This window comes from Nansenia antarctica (genome assembly GCF_963989245.1).
Source record: "Nansenia antarctica genome assembly, chromosome: 10".
Taxonomy (NCBI): domain Eukaryota; kingdom Metazoa; phylum Chordata; class Actinopteri; order Argentiniformes; family Microstomatidae; genus Nansenia; species Nansenia antarctica.
Window position 1 is genome coordinate 75,001 of NC_137680.1, and position 13,970 is coordinate 88,970.

A 13,970-nucleotide genomic window follows, 5' to 3' on the forward strand; every position below is an offset into this window, starting at 1 on the left:
TATTAACACAATTAATCTCCAAGTGATTGAGAGCAAACCTGAACACTAAATGCTACCAAGTTAAACATGACACCTTTCTGTACATTTTAAAGCAAGTTTTCTTTTTATTTTAATAAGTCGTTTTTAAATGATAAAAAAGGAAAAGGGCCCTGCGCAAAAGTTTGGAAACCGAGCATCGAAATGCTCAGAAGAACCCACACAACCCAAAACAAAATTAAGCGTCTGAAGTATGCAAAAGAAAACCTTGAGAAAACTGACGAAACCAAAATGTAACTTTGGCCACAACCAAACAAGACAAGGGATGTTTGGAGAAAAAAGGGTGAAGCATTTGTAGAGAGAAGAACAGCGTGCCAACTGTTCAGCATGGAGGTGGATCCATTATACTGTTAAGCATGGAGGTGGATCCATTATACTGTTAAGCATGGAGGTGGATCCATTATACTGTTAAGCATGGAGGTGGATCCATTATACTGTTAAGCATGGAGGTGGATCCATTATACTGTTAAGCATGGAGGTGGATCCTTTACGCTTTGGGGTTGTGTAGCAGCTGGGGGAACAGGAAGAATGGATTCAACAAAATATCAAGACATTCTAGAGGCTAATGTTCGAAGGTGAGTGCAGAAATTGAAGTTGAAGAGAGGTTGGGTATTCCAGCAAGACAATGACCCGAAGTATACCTCAAAATCAACCATGAAGTACCTCCAGGAAAGGCGGATGAAGGTTTTGGAACGGCCATCACAGTCCCCAGACTTTAATATTATTGAAAATCTGTGGAGAGATCTCAAACATACCATGCAAGAAGGCCGAAGAATATATCTGAGCTAGAGGTGTTCTGCCAGGAAGAATGGGGAAAAACTAAAACTAGAATTGAAAGAGTCTTAGCTGGCTACAGGAAGCGTTTGCAAGCTGTCTAGCAGACAGAGTTCCCAAACCTTTGCACAAGGCCTTTTTCCTTGTTTTATTATTTTGAAACTGTAAAAAGTAAAAAATAAAAATGTATCTTGCTTTGTGATGAAATGTGTTGTTTAACTTTTTGAGGTTGGGTGTCATGTACCATTTTGAGGTTGGGTTTGCTTCTTTTCACTTAGATATTAATTGTAAAAGGCATTTTGACTAGGAGTGCCCACATGTTTGCACCCCACTGTATATATGTACATATATATATATATATATATATATATATAAATAAAATATTTACTGAAAGATGTTCACTCATTCGTTTTTTAGACTGGGATCTATTCATACAACAAGGGACACAGCAGCACTTTCCCGTTTCCCCCATATTGTCAGGGTCTTTGAGCCTCGGAAAAGCGCTATACAAATATAATGAATTATTATTATTACTGAGGCATTTTGAAGAGAGCGCCTCAGCCAACTTTGGACCCGGAAACACGTCACGACTTAACAACCGAATTGAGGCCACTGTAAAATCCATGACTTTTTTACTTACTTACGTTACTTATTATTGTGTTTTGAATGCTGCAATGTTAATATTGAGGAACCAAAGCCAAAGAATTTTACTTTTGTACTTAACTTAGTAAGATGTAATAAAAGCGATTCTGATTCTGATGTCTTAAATAAAACACTGAGGTCCAATTATTTCAGGGCATGAACTAACTAGTTCTTCGACCATCCATTATTCAATACACACATCTGGTTGTCTTCATTCCAGATCAGGCTGTAATGAGTAGGAATGATCAGAGTGGTGGAGGTGATCAGGCTGTAATGAGTAGGAATGACCAGAGTGGTGGAGGTGATCAGGCTGTAATGAGTAGGAATGACCAGAGTGGTGGAGGTGATCAGGCTGTAATGAGTAGGAATGACCAGAGTGGTGGAGGTGATCAGGCTGTAATGAGTAGGAATGACCAGAGTGGTGGAGGTGATCAGGCTGTAATGAGTAGGAATGACCAGAGTGGTGGAGGTGATCAGGCTGTAATGAGTAGGAATGACCAGAGTGGTGGAGGTGATCAGGCTGTAATGAGTAGGAATGACCAGAGTGGTGGAGGTGATCAGGCTGTAATGAGTAGGAATGACCAGCGTGGTGGAGGTGATCAGGCTGTAATGAGTAGGAATGACCAGAGTGGTGGAGGTGATCAGGCTGTAATGAGTAGGAATGACCAGCGTGGTGGAGGTGATCAGGCTGTAATGAGTAGGAATGACCAGAGTGGTGGAGGTGGATCAGTAGTAGATAGTAGAGGTGCAGCTTGGTACAATAGTAGAGGTGCAGCTTGGTACAATAGTAGAGGTGCAGCTTGGGTTAATAGTAGAGGTGCAGCTTGGGTTAAAAGCTTGGAATAAAAGGCAGTTGTGATGGCAGGTTTCTGAGTGTGTGTAAGCCTGCCTTGCACACAGATAACCGTTCATCTAAAGCAGACTCCTTTTCAACAACGCACTCAAGCACCTCAAACGTCTGGGTCTTAGAGAAGCACTATATCAGTTCCATGTATTCATTCATACGCTCAGTCAAGTCTGCATTGCCTGGTCTGTTGTAAGAACAGCAGTACTTGAATTGAACTACAATGTAAAGAAAAGACTAAAAATAAAATGATATATATATGTGTGTATATAAAAGACTAAAAATAAAATGATATATATATGTGTGTATATAAAAGACTAAAAATAAAATGATATATGTATGTGTGTATATAAAAGACTAAAAATAAAATGATATATGTATGTGTGTATATAAAAGACTAAAAATAAAATGATATATGTATGTGTGTATATAAAAGACTAAAAATAAAATTATATATGTATGTGTGTATATAAAAGACTAAAAATAAAATGATATATGTATGTGTGTATATAAAAGACTAAAAATAAAATGATATATGTATGTGTGTATATAAAAGACTAAAAATAAAATGATATATGTATGTTTGTATAAACATACACAGTCTGTATATGAAGTAGGCCTAGTCATTGAATGGCCCTCCAACTCTCTCCTGCGGCATCCTAATTCTCTACGTGTGGACTCGTCACTCTCCTATGGGAATTCAAAAGGAACATCACAACTGTTCACTTCCGGAAGAAGAGTAGAGAGAATTGGGACAAGTCTCTTTTCTCCCTCTTCTCTCTCTCCTTATCTCTCCCTCCCTCCCTCCCTCCCTCCCTCCCTCTCTCCCTCCCTCCCTCCCTCCCTCCCTCTCTCCCTCTCACCGTTTGAAGGGGATCTTCTGCCTCCTCTTATGACTGTCCAGTACCCACTCTTTCCGGACGATGGCTCCACCTGCTCCCTTCACTTGGCTGTACTTTGGTGTGTTGGCAAAGGCACAACTGTAGGAGGATAGACACACAAAGCACACACACACACAGTCAACTGTAGGAGGATAGACACACAAAGCACACACACACACAGTCAACTGTAGGAGGATAGACACACACAGCACACACACACACAGTCAGTGGCCATACAACAGGGAAGCCAGATCACCCTAACCCTAAGTAGGATGAGAAGACATGGATTAGGGGCTTTCAGGAACACTTATAGCTTATACTTATCTCTTATTTATTATCATTATTATTTGTAGCCATCTCTTCAGGCTACACCTTAACTGTCCCTCCTGAGACCTCTACATCCCCTCTACACTTTTCCTGCTATGACTGATGTATAGATGTTTCACTTACTTAGTCAAATGTATTTGTTGTAAGTCGCTTTGGATAAAGGCGTCTGCTAAATGCCCAAAATGTTCTATAATGTAGTTACACTAGTATTGCTTTTACAAGAGATGGAGCTGAGCATACGTTGGCTCTCAAAGTCGGTAAAGCGGTGCTATATGCAGTTTCCAGTTAACCGGTTTCCCAAGTCAACATCACCATCTGAGTGCTACTGAAACTTCAGATTATGATGACCTATACCCCCTTTCCACCAACGCAAACCAGTTATAGTATTGGGCTGGTGCCATTTCACAGACGGTTCAACTTGCTACGTTTCTAAGAACCGGTTTGCTTTTAGAGAGTCATGTCATTATGTCACTGTATACGTGTGCTTTCCAGCAGTGCACCAACTTCAAGCACAACAATATTTATGCGTATTTGTGCTGTTTGTTGTGACTGCTATGGACGGCGATTCCGTTCAAGAAGAAAGGTGATACCAAACACGGTTTGGTTATTATTATTAACACTGACCATAAGATGTTAATGTTAGCCTTTGTTGTCGACTACGCTGGTATAGATCACATTGCAGTTAAACAAATCCAATAAATTAACGACACACTGATTTCTTGGTTAGTCACGATAATCCCGCCCCCAGCCCCTGATGTAAGCGATTCTTTATTGTAGAGCAGCCAAGCGCTGGTGTCACTCTGGAACCAGTTTTCCTGGCCGAGAGCCGTTTCTTTTTGCTGTCGAAACGCGAAGGACCACGTTCGACATTAGGCACCGGTTCCGAACCGGCCCTCAAACTGCCTTGGTGAAAAAGGGGTAACAGATCTCTGTCTCACATGTTAGGGTTAGGGTAACCCACATGTTACTCACATAAGATGTGTGGCGTCGGGGGTCCAGTCTGGGCGGTACTTGGCCCCCATGGCCAAAGCCTTGTCCCTCAGGTCCCCTCTGAAGGGGTTCTGGAAGCCGCTCAGTACGAACACCACGCCCTCCATGACCTTGTTGAGAGGGACCGACTCAGCGCTCTGGGCCTTCTGGGCTTTGGCTTTGGGTTCCGGTTTTGTCTGGTTCTCCTTCTTCCTGTCATGGGTCTTCTGGGCTGAGGGGGCTGAGAGGTGGTGTGGGAAATGATGCATTTACTACAAAGTTGTTTTTAATATCTTGGATTTTATTCAGACACGCATAGATGAACAAAGGTGAGAGTGTGTACGGATTAGATTAGATTAGATTAGATTAGATTCAACTTTATTGTCATTGCAAAGTACAAGTACCAACAAAATGCAGTATAGCATCTAACCAGAAGTGCAAATAGTGATATAAAAACATGATATAAAAACATGACCATGATAGTGCTAGGTACAGTAATGACTAGGCAGGTGTGTGTATGTGATGGTGAGTGTGAGTAGGGTCTTCCTCACCTTTGGCAGTGCTGGGGCTGGGGGTGTTAGCTGTGCTGGGTTTAGCTTTAGGTTTGGGGGTGGCAGCGTTTCCTTCAGGGGAGCCCATTGGACTGGGTTTCTTAGAGGGGGGAGGAGCAGGGGCAGATTGGCGCTCTTTGCTGAACTCAAACTTCCTCTTAACTGGTGCCTTAGACAGAGGGAGGGATGGGAGGTAAATACAGGGTTCCCACACCTTCTGAAACATCAAATTCAAGCACCTTTCAAGGACTTTCAAGACTCAATTTCCTCAAATTCAAGGACCCAACACGGCCTAGTTTGAGACAGAACTAGTTGACGAGCTAAGTATTTTTTTTTTAAATATATCTATACATTTTTTTAGAGAGAGAGAGAGAGAGAGGGGAATTCAAGCACTTTCAATGACCCATGTCTATTTTCAAAAACTTTTAAGACCTTGATTTCTTTTTCTCAAATTCACAAACTTTCAAGGATTTCAGGGACCCGTGGGAACCCTGTAAATAACTTGCTATTTTCGGTCCGGTAGATAGAATCATATCGAACATCTTTTTTATTGAAATGTAGTTATTTTCTAAATTAAATTTGAAAAGATTTTCAAAGTTTACCCCAAAATAAAGGACTAGTTCCAAAAAAAACCTGGAATACATAAAAGCTGCCTGTTTCAACCAACACAAGAACAGATAAATGAGTGATCTCTCCATTCCTCTGGCATGAACGAGTTATCCATCTCAGGCCACTGGAACAATGTGTATGGTAGCAGAAGATAAGACATTATTTTGCTCTGTCATAACGATCAAAGCATTAAATATAGGGACTGCCAAGAGTGGTAGACGACCACGACTATATGTAGTTTGTACTGTATTATGGCCTAGTAGGCTGCACTCCCTTGGGAGTACATAATCAAATAGCGTAAGATAGTGTCTATCTTGGCTGGTCACGGTAAGTCATTGCCCTTACCTGTGGTGAGGTAGAGCTGGTGGAGGTGGTGGGGGTGGTGGTGGAGGAGGGTTACCTGTGGTGAGGTAGAGCGTGCGGAGGAGGTGGCGGAGGAGGTGGTGGTGGAGGAGGTGGGGGTGGAGGAGGGTTGGCTGGACGCAGAGGCAGACCCAGACTGCAGGGCAGCAGCCGCATAGCTCAGCTTCTCACTCTGTGGAGAGACTAGGGGGGGGAGAGAGGTTATAGACTGTGGGAGGAGAGAGAGAGAATGGAGGTTATAGACTGTGAGAGGAGAGAGAGAGGATGGAGGTTATAGACTGGGGGAGGAGAGAGAGAGGATGGAGGTTATAGACTGTTAGAGGAGAGAGAGAGGATGGAGGTTATAGACTGTGAGAGGAGAGAGAGAGGATGGAGGTTATAGACTGGGGGAGGAGAGAGAGAGGATGGAGGTTATAGACTGTGAGAGGAGAGAGAGAGGATGGAGGTTATAGACTGTGAGAGGAGAGAGAGAGGATGGAGGTTATAGACTGTGAGAGGAGAGAGAGAGGATGGAGGTTATAGACTGTGAGAGGAGGAGAGAGGATGGAGGTTATAGACTGTGAGAGGAGGAGAGAGAGAGGATGGAGGTTATAGACTGGGGGAGGAGAGAGAGAGGATGGAGGTTATAGACTGTGAGAGGAGAGAGAGAGGATGGAGGTTATAGACTGTGAGAGGAGAGAGAGAGGATGGAGGTTATAGACTGTGGGAGGAGAGAGAGAGGATGGAGGTTACAGACTGTGAGAGGAGAGAGAGAGGATGGAGGTTATAGACTGTGAGAGGAGAGAGAGGATGGAGGTTATAGACTGTGAGAGGAGAGAGAGAGGATGGAGGTTACAGACTGTGAGAGGAGAGAGAGAGGATGGAGGTTATAGACTGGGGGAGGAGAGAGAGAGGATGGAGGTTATAGACTGTGAGAGGAGAGAGAGAGGATGGAGGTTATAGACTGGGGGAGGAGAGAGAGAGGATGGAGGTTATAGACTGGGGGAGGAGAGAGAGAGGATGGAGGTTATAGACTGGGGGAGGAGAGAGAGAGGATGGAGGTTATAGACTGAGGGAGGAGAGAGAGAGGATGGAGGTTATAGACTGTGAGAGGAGAGAGAGAGGATGGAGGTTATAGACTGTGAGAGGAGAGAGAGAGGATGGAGGTTATAGACTGGGGGAGGAGAGAGAGAGGATGGAGGTTATAGACTGGGGGAGGAGAGAGAGAGGATGGAGGTTATAGACTGTGAGAGGAGAGAGAGAGGATGGAGGTTATAGACTGGGGGAGGAGAGAGAGAGGATGGAGGTTATAGACTGTGAGAGGAGAGAGAGGATGGAGGTTATAGACTGTGAGAGGAGAGAGAGAGGATGGAGGTTATAGACTGTGAGAGGAGAGAGAGAGGATGGAGGTTATAGACTGTGAGAGGAGAGAGAGGATGGAGGTTATAGACTGTGAGAGGAGAGAGAGAGGATGGAGGTTATAGACTGTGAGAGGAGAGAGAGAGGATGGAGGTTATAGACTGTGAGAGGAGAGAGAGAGGATGGAGGTTATAGACTGTGAGAGGAGGAGAGAGAGAGGATGGAGGTTATAGACTGTGAGAGGAGAGAGAGAGGATGGAGGTTATAGACTGTGAGAGGAGAGAGAGAGGATGGAGGTTATAGACTGGGGGAGGAGAGAGAGAGGATGGAGGTTATAGACTGTGAGAGGAGAGAGAGGATGGAGGTTATAGACTGTGAGAGGAGAGAGAGGATGGAGGTTATAGACTGTGAGAGGAGAGAGGATGGAGGTTATAGATTGAGGGAGGAGAGAGAGAGGATGGAGGTTATAGACTGGGGGAGGAGAGAGAGAGGATGGAGGTTATAGACTGTGAGAGGAGAGAGAGAGGATGGAGGTTATAGACTGTGGGAGGAGAGAGAGAGGATGGAGGTTATAGACTGGGGGAGGAGAGAGAGAGGATGGAGGTTATAGACTGTGAGAGGAGAGAGAGAGGATGGAGGTTATAGACTGTGAGAGGAGAGAGTGAGGATGGAGGTTATAGACTGTGAGAGGAGAGAGAGAGGATGGAGGTTATAGACTGTGAGAGGAGAGAGAGAGGATGGAGGTTATAGACTGTGAGAGGAGAGAGGATGGAGGTTATAGATTGAGGGAGGAGAGAGAGGATGGAGGTTATATAAAAGTACAAATATACAGTATATAAATCACACAGAATATGGAAATAGTGTTTCAAAGAATACCTGTTCATATACCATAAGACATTCCATTTAATTAATACAAATGTGTACAATGTCCTTCAGTCTGAGAAAGGCAATTTCAAATTAAATATGTTATTATTATTATTGTTAGTATTATTATTGTTATTGTTATTATTATTGTTGTTATTATCATTATTATTAGACTAGTGCAGCATACCTACCCCTGGTTGGGCTGGGTTTAGATGAGCTGGGTTTAGATGTACCTACCCGTGGGAGCAGGTTTAGATGAGCTGGGTTTAGATGTACCTACCCGTGGGAGCAGGTTTAGATGAGCTGGGTTTAGATGTACCTACCCGTGGGAGCAGGTTTAGATGAGCTCTCCCTGCTGAAGAAGAGGCTGCCGGGCTGCAGGCTGGGGCTGGTGGAGGACGGCTCCTCCTTCACACGGAACTGGCCCAGCTTAGTCAGCTTCTGTCAGGGGAGAAGAGACAGATTCTGTCAGGGGGGTAAGAGACAGATTCTGTCAGGGGGGGAAGAGACAGTTTCTGTCAGGGGGGGAAGAGACAGATTCTGTCAGGGGGGTAAGAGACAGATTCTGTCAGGGGGGGAAGAGACAGTTTCTGTCAGGGGGGGAAGAGACAGATTCTGTCAGGGGGGTAAGAGACAGATTCTGTCAGGGGGGGAAGAGACAGATTCTGTCAGGGGAGAAGAGACAGATTCTGTCAGGGGGGGAAGAGACAGATTCTGTCAGGGGAGAAGAGACAGATTCTGTCAGGGGGGGAAGAGACAGATTCTGTCGGGGGAGAAGAGACAGATTCTGTCAGGGGGGGAAGAGACAGATTCTGTCGGGGGGGAAGAGACCGTTAAACTGGCCCAGCTTAGTCAACTTCTGTCAGGGGAGAAGAGACAGTTTCTGTCAGGGGGTTAAGAGACAGTTTCTGTCAGGGGGAGAAGAGACAGATTGAGTGGAGAGGGAGGGACGTTAGAAAATTACAGGACAGTATCCATGACGACCATATTACTCAGGTATGAATTAAGCCGATAGTTTACTCCAAAATCAAAATACTGTATTTTGGGCAATTGTTTCCTGACTTTAAACTAAAGTTGCGTAAGTCCCCATCCCACACCATCTACTGTCAGCTACAAAGTCTGAAATAAATCTATAAAAATGACTAAGTTAGAGTGTGCCTTTATTGCCCATTCCACTGGAAAAGAGGCATATAGCTGGAAGGACCAGCAGAACAGATGGTGTGGGACGTGGACTCACCTCAACTTCTCATAGTCAAACCCCTTAAGAGGAAAGTTGCCTTCATCTGACTAACTTTTGACTTTGGTGTTGAGCTTTAAAGGTTAGTTACCATAGTTACCTGGCCTTCTAGTCTGGTAGTTACCATAGTTACCTGGCCTTCTAGTCTTCAAAGGTTAGTTACCTGGCCTTCTCCTGCAGCGGGGAACCAGATGATGATGGCGGAGGTGACGATGGACTCAATGATGGCCGTGTAGAAGTTCACCAGCGTGGTCTTAAGAAGGTGGAATTTCCTGAGCTGCCTCAGGAAAAACAGTCACAAAAAAGGCCCAGAAGAGACTGTTTTTCCTGAGGCAGCTCAGGAAATTCCACCTTCCTAAGACCACGCTGGTGAACTTCTACACGGCCATCATTGAGTCCATCGTCACCTCCGCCATCATCATCTGGTTCCCCGCTGCAGCGGCCAAGGACAAGGCCAAGCTGCAGCGGGTGATACGCTCGGCGGAGAGGGTGATTGGCTGCCCTTTGCCCCCCCTTGAGGCCCTGTTTAAAAGTAGGGCTTTGGGGAGGGCCAGGAAGATCATGGCTGACCCCGCACACCCAGGACACGGTCTCTTCGCCCCGCTCCCCTCAGGCAGGAGGGTGCGGTCCCTAAAAACTGTGAAGGCCCGACATACAAACAGCTTTTTCCCCACAGCCATCCGGCTCCTAAATGCCGCTGGGCCCCCCCCCCCCTGACCTGACCCCTAGCTATCTACCCTCCCTCCACCCCCACCCAGAGAGCTTTGCACTGTCTGGATATGAACACTTGAACACTTGATCTCTGCACTTTATATTTATATTAATTATGACTCTTGCACTTTGATGTTGGTTGCACTGTCTTGTCCTGTCTTGCACCTGTCCTGCGGTAAACCGTGCTCCATGGTACCAAACCAAATTCCTAACATGTTTACATGTCATGGCAATAAAAGTCTTCTGATTCTGATTCTGATTCTGATTCTGATCTGATTCTAGTCTTCAAAGGTTAGTTACCTGGCCTTCTAGTCTGGTAGTTACCATAGTTACCTGGCCTTCTAGTCTTAAAAGTAACATAACAAGAAAAAGAGGCCAAAGGTCATGGCTGAGCCCTTCTTACCGGCGGTGTCGTGGGCGCAGGATCATTTTTGTCTGGTGGCGAATGGAACTTCACAACGGCCACTCCATACGCTATGCTCTGGAGGGGGGAGGACAAGGAGAATATTTAACTGACTGTCATTTATTTCCATCATCAGTATTGATCGATTTGTATAGAGCACGATATACAAAAGGGTTGTTCAGTTCTCATACGGGTGAAAAGCGTTAAACTGAAAAACACAACTAGATCCTGTCGGTTGGAAAGTTAGGTCATGTTCTCACATGAAAATCTGAATCATGACCGGGAGCAAGTGGTGAGATTGCAACATTGTTGCATAAATTATTTCTCTGATTCACGTTCTCACAGCCCTTTATGTAAACAAAGTAACATACGCAATCGAAGCAACAGACGTGGTAGTTGATTGGTCCGAAAAATTAAAAATTGCCCGTTCGTCCCGCTCTTATCCAGATCAACACGCATAATTTAATAATAAATAATTTTGCCATTTAGCAGACGCTTTTATCCAAAGCGACTTACAATTACGAATTACAGGGACATTCCCCCTGGAGTAACTGAGGGCTAAGTGCCTTACCCAAGGGCACACTAGTAGTGGTGTGGCTTCAGGCGGGATTTGAACTCACAACCTTCCGATCCCAAGTCCAACTCACTATCCACTAGACCACCACTACCCCCGACCACCACTAGCATGCGCTGTTGTTTTCCTGTGGACAGCCTCGATGCGTCGTTTCTAATCGGAGCGAAACCACCCGTTTCAAGCGGAGCATACATCGGTTGCTCCGGGAGTGACTTCGAATGCGCGTTCTCACAGCTCCAAACGACGCAGAGCAAAGCTAATTTTATCCTAAACTCTAATTCCAAGTGAAGCAAATGTTCTAGAGAGAACACACCCTTAGGTCAGGTGTAGTGCTGAGGCACAAATGTGTACATTTCAAGCCTGCAAACTGCGACACTTTAAATGAATGTGCAATAACACTATGTGCAATATGACAACCCTAGGGTACATAAGGTTGCAGAGAATAGGACATGTTAGAATAGGTATAGCATAGCATAGAGTACAGCACAGTGTTTTATTTGTATAGTATAGTATTGTGGATAGTGTACATAGCCTTTATTTATGTAAACCAGCTCCTTTCCCTTCTTGTTTTTTAGTTTTTTTCTTTCCTAGCACCAGGGGAGCCCCCCCTCCCAAATTTCGTTGTTTGGTACCTGTACTATATCAATGACAATAAAGACCATTCATTCATTCATTCATTCATTCATTCATTCATTCATTCATTCATTAGAGACCCTATTTTTCTTACGAAAAAAGACTGTTTTGTGAAGATGAGTATGTGGGATGGATGTACTACTTTTCACATAACTTCATAACAAATCGCCTATTTTGCTTTGATTTATGTAGCATCACTTTGACCTACAGAAAAGCTTCCAGTAGGCTACAGGCCTACAGCAGCACTCTCCCAGAGTAGAGAGAGATACTCACCTTGCTGTACGGCTGGCTGCAGACAATCTTCACCCGGTCCCACTTCTCCTGGGCCTGAGCCTTCACCAGCTGGTTGGGTCCAAAGAAACGCACCCGGTTGGTGTTGGTGCCATTGCGGCTCTCCGTTGGGGACATAAAGGAAGATGTAACTAGCAGGACCTGGATGAGACAAAATCAGCGAGTTATGGTAGGGTTAGCCTAACCCTAACCCTATGGCCACTCATAAGAGAGAGAGAGAGAGAGAGAGAGAGAGAGAGAGAGAGAGAGAGAGAGAGAGAGAGAGAGAGAGAGAGAGAGAGAGAGAGAGAGAGAGAGAGGCAGAGAGAGAGAGAGAGAGAGAGCATATTTTTCATTCAGTCTGCAAAGTAGATATCATCCATGTGGTGGACATGTGGTGAGTCACTAGGGGATGGCATAGTGCAGCCTACCTCATAGTCCTGGTCTTTGACAGACGTCGAGTGCCCCACCAGGACCTCTATGAAGGCAGATCCTTCATTTCCTATGTCTATGCTGTGCACCTGCTCTTCTTTTTCGAACTGAAACAACCAGAAAACGACATGAGAAATAGAGGATAACACATTTAAAAATAATTTGTTTGAAATGTTTTTATTTATTTATTTAACAAAAAGTGTATTCCAGGTGTAGGCTGAATAGTTACCTGGAGGATGACTGAGGTTTGTTTCTCCCCAGGCCTCGCTGCTTTCCATTTCCTGTACGTGTCAGAGCTCAGCAGGTTGTCAGCTTTGTGCGTCTGCAGCAGAACAGTTAGACTGTCATAAGTCCAATGGTGCTTAATGCTGTTAGTATAACTAGACAGAGGTACAATGGTGCTTAATGCTGTTATCTATAACTAGACAGAGGTACAATGGTGCTTAATGCTGTTAGTATAACTAGACAGGGGTACAATGGTGCTTAATGCTGTTATCTATAACTAGACAGGGGTGCTGGGTACATAAAGACGCTGTCATGCAAAGGTTTCAAATAATGACTAGGTGTTCTTAGGGGCAGCCAGGTATATAGATATAGCAGCTCATTGATCATCTCATCATTAATATCTGAACTCACATTGTCTTATATAGATATATAGCAGCACATTGATCAGTCTCTCATCATTAAAAACTCACGTTGTCTTCGCTGCTGCAGGACACGACGTGCTTCAGGTGGATCTCAGGCATGGTGAGGGTGACAGCAGGGTTAGATGGGGTTAGGGCTAGGGGGTTCAGAGGGTTAACCCTGGGTAGATGTTCAGGTGTTGAGCCACTAGACTGTTTCAGTGCAGTAAAGTAACAAAACCTGACTCTTACAGGTTAATTAGGCTCGTCAGCTAGTCGATATAACTAAAAACATCCATTCAGAAAACACAAAGGACGCGTGATCTGCATTGACTAAGTAACTAACAGATATATGATTATCTAGCTGCTCAGCGAGCAGGCTAATGCTAATGCTGCTTAGTTGCTGTCAGACAATGGAGGCGCTAGCTAGCTGCTAGCCTGGCTGCTGTCTGCAGAGACCTGGGTCTGTGTGTCCATATGAGTGTCTATTCACTTTGTCATGTTCTGAGTTTGCTGTTTGTATTTCACTTCCCTATAACGCTGCTAATATAAATACTGACGCCAGAGGCTAAATATAAATATACATATACATCACAACTCCTTTTCGGAGCAAAGTCCCTCTCATTTCAGAACCTGTTCTAGCCAATCAGAAGCTCCTCCTGGTCCGGCTTCTTCTTTGTTGGTGGACGTCGCGTGCAGAAACTACCCGACAGCGCCGCGGTGTCGCAGTGGCTCCTGGTTGTAAAGCAGAAATGACCTCAGCGGGAGTCAAAGCTTCAGAAAACCATTTATTAGAATAGAATCAGAAATGTTCTACAACAAAACGGCAGCATACAGATTACGTTGTTTTGTTTTTTGGGGGGGGATCTGTGAAAATTGCAATGGTCAT

The 13,970-nt window shown here is 44.7% G+C and overlaps 1 protein-coding gene across 1 annotated transcript in view; it reads right to left on the reverse strand.

Annotated features, from left to right (window-relative positions):
• xrcc1 (X-ray repair complementing defective repair in Chinese hamster cells 1) overlaps nucleotides 1-13,240 on the reverse strand; it is a 30,210-nt gene extending 16,970 nt beyond the window's left edge. Inside the window, exons 1-10 of the mRNA XM_080541341.1 lie at nucleotides 13,154-13,240; nucleotides 12,688-12,780; nucleotides 12,458-12,565; nucleotides 12,030-12,188; nucleotides 10,550-10,627; nucleotides 8,522-8,639; nucleotides 6,034-6,179; nucleotides 5,025-5,193; nucleotides 4,477-4,714; nucleotides 3,160-3,276 (exon numbers count right to left, since the gene is read on the reverse strand). Coding sequence (XP_080397467.1) covers nucleotides 3,160-3,276; nucleotides 4,477-4,714; nucleotides 5,025-5,193; nucleotides 6,034-6,179; nucleotides 8,522-8,639; nucleotides 10,550-10,627; nucleotides 12,030-12,188; nucleotides 12,458-12,565; nucleotides 12,688-12,780; nucleotides 13,154-13,204 — 1,277 coding nt within the window. The 5' untranslated portion in view covers nucleotides 13,205-13,240. The remainder of the gene's footprint in view (nucleotides 1-3,159; nucleotides 3,277-4,476; nucleotides 4,715-5,024; nucleotides 5,194-6,033; nucleotides 6,180-8,521; nucleotides 8,640-10,549; nucleotides 10,628-12,029; nucleotides 12,189-12,457; nucleotides 12,566-12,687; nucleotides 12,781-13,153) is intronic.
• Nucleotides 13,241-13,970: the final 730 nt, after the last annotated feature.